Source organism: Frankliniella occidentalis, unplaced genomic scaffold (assembly GCF_000697945.3).
Source record: "Frankliniella occidentalis isolate FOCC.00 unplaced genomic scaffold, Focc_3.1 Scaffold6, whole genome shotgun sequence".
Taxonomy (NCBI): domain Eukaryota; kingdom Metazoa; phylum Arthropoda; class Insecta; order Thysanoptera; family Thripidae; genus Frankliniella; species Frankliniella occidentalis.
Window position 1 is genome coordinate 643,506 of NW_026267136.1, and position 2,297 is coordinate 645,802.

Genomic DNA, 2,297 nt, shown 5'->3' on the forward strand with positions numbered 1-2,297 from the left:
TGGGGGAGGGGCAAGGGGCGGGATGCTGGTTCAGGAAAATGGCTTCTCTGCGACCCAAGGGAAGGGCCCAAGGGTGGTGGGTGTGCTCACGGCTCAGGCGCGTCCAAACAGAATCCCTTCCTCACTCTCACCATGTAGTGGTGCTTGGCGCCCCTGGCCATCGCCATGCTGCGCCGCGCCTGTACCACAGACTCCCTCGGCACCTGTTGGGGCGGCACAGCGGCACACTCTCGAGCAGCGGGCCCTTCTCGTCCCTGCTGCCTTGGCTGCTGCCGCCGTCTCCGTACAGCAGTCCTCGCGCGTACCCGTCCGGGGCGGCGTCGTCACACTGAGCCCTGAGCCCCATGGCCAGCTCCCGCCCCCCAGCTCTGCTGCCGGGGGTTGGTGGGGTGAGAGACAAGCAGAGAGTGCACGGGGGGAGAGATGTGGCGCAGGCGGCGGCGGTGGGGTTGCGGCCAGAGTGCGTCACTAAGGCTTTACCCTCCCCTCATCGTGCCTTGCGAGAAAGTAGCGCCCCCAACCCCCGCCATACCCCACCCCGGCTTAAAAACAACCCGCCCCACCTCACCCCCTCTTTGCGCTGTCGCCTCGTGCCTGTGATTAGCGTCAGCCTCGTCTCCGCTTCCAGGGATACCCTGCGCTTTAAATCAGAAAGATGGGACACCATGTTCAGGTTTTTCTTTAAAATAATGTGGCCCCTCGGCGCCGCCGACACCTGTCCACTCTGTTTATATACAGCAGAGTGGGCAATCTGTGCCTCCCTCTTTTATCCTGGTTAAGGCGTGCGGACGGGTTACATACTACTCTTTTGGCGCCATAAGGCGCCTTGTGGGCGACGGTCGGCGACGGTAGGAAAGCGGCCTAACGCCTGAAAGTAGTACGGAATAACCAGAAAAAGAGGGCGGCGCAGATCTCCCGCTGTATACTGTGCCGTGTTTGAATAAATGGGGTCATACGGAGGTTAGCAGACAATAAAGCCGAACAAATAAAAACATAGATCAGGAAAATTGTTGACACATTCCCGTATGCCACGATCAGACCGCTTTCGCCAAAAGAGGGGGAAAATAAAATACTACAAAACGCTCGTAGTCGTCATTTCTCCTTGGGGAGCACCCTGCTGTGGGCGTTGGGTGGCCTACCCTTCAGGCGCCTGGGCCGCCCGGCCCGGCGCCACATCAACTGTTAACTGTTGCGCACAAACCAGAGCACATGGCGGGCAGGACGGGGGGACGGCGCTCCAAAGGGGTCATAACATACCAACCGGGCGGGGGCGGGCGGCCGCGGGCGGGGGATGTGCGTCGCTTACAGCTGCCGTTTGGCTGGGCGGGGGCGGGCGGGGGACGACCACACCCCCACGCTGCCCGCGGGGCTCGGGGTCATTTCTCCTCTCGCAGTACGTCATTATTTCAAACAGTGTCCACACGATTACGTTGCCTACGCGTTGCCCTGTCAGTCTGGAAGGGAGGAGGACAGCGGTCGTCCTGCGTACGGCAATCATTCAGTTGTGAGGTTATTTTTAGCCTCGCTCCTCCTCCTCCTCTCTCCCCCCTTTTACTCGTGCCCCTCCTCGCCATCCCTCCACCAGGGGGGCGGGGCTGTGGAGATAACCACGCTTGCTCCTACTGTGCCGCGCGGGTGCGTGCGTCCGTACGACACTTCACCGACGCAGCCCGCTATGCGTTTTCCATCGTAGTCACTTGATGTGTAAGGAGGCGGGCCGCATGGTGAGCGGCCAGTCTCCTCAGCACTGCTCAGCACGTCCACCAGGGCACCGGGTGTAACTGTGAATACGCAGCAGTGTTGCGGGTTTGCCTACTCTTTACACCCATGAGGGGCTAGTGGCCCCTGCGGCCATATTGAGTGTCCACCCCGCAACACTGCTGCGTATTCACAGTTACACCCGGTACATCCAAACTTAACGTTTAGTGGATTTTTGCAACGAATTGTATATAAATTAAATCCAAAATCCAACTTAACCCTCGCCTTTATTTTACGCTAGCTATGCTGCGATACGGTCGCGCCAAAGACCCCTGCATGCATTGCACGGTGAGAGTGAGCCGCCTCAGCACAGCTCACGTGCGCTGCACTGTGTGAGTGCGAGCACCCTTCAACACGTGCATGGCACGTGGCATGTTTTTTGGGACGGCTGTTATTGATAGACAGTGTCGACATGGACACGCCCGCGCCCATACACGCCCCGGCCCGCCCCGGCCACGCTCACCGCCGAGCGTTCACCCTGTACGGCACGTCGAGGAAGATATGAATGGGCGGTCAATGAACACCCCCCCCCCCCTCCC

General features: G+C 59.9%; 1 protein-coding gene across 1 annotated transcript in view; it reads right to left on the reverse strand.

Annotated features, from left to right (window-relative positions):
• LOC127750255 (uncharacterized protein ZK1073.1-like) overlaps nucleotides 1-312 on the reverse strand; it is a gene marked incomplete at its 3' end in the record, with an annotated part of 8,504 nt that extends 8,192 nt beyond the window's left edge. The window contains 1 exon segment of the mRNA XM_052271364.1: nucleotides 132-312. Coding sequence (XP_052127324.1) covers nucleotides 132-167 — 36 coding nt within the window.
• Between the last annotated feature and the right edge of the window lie 1,985 nt (nucleotides 313-2,297).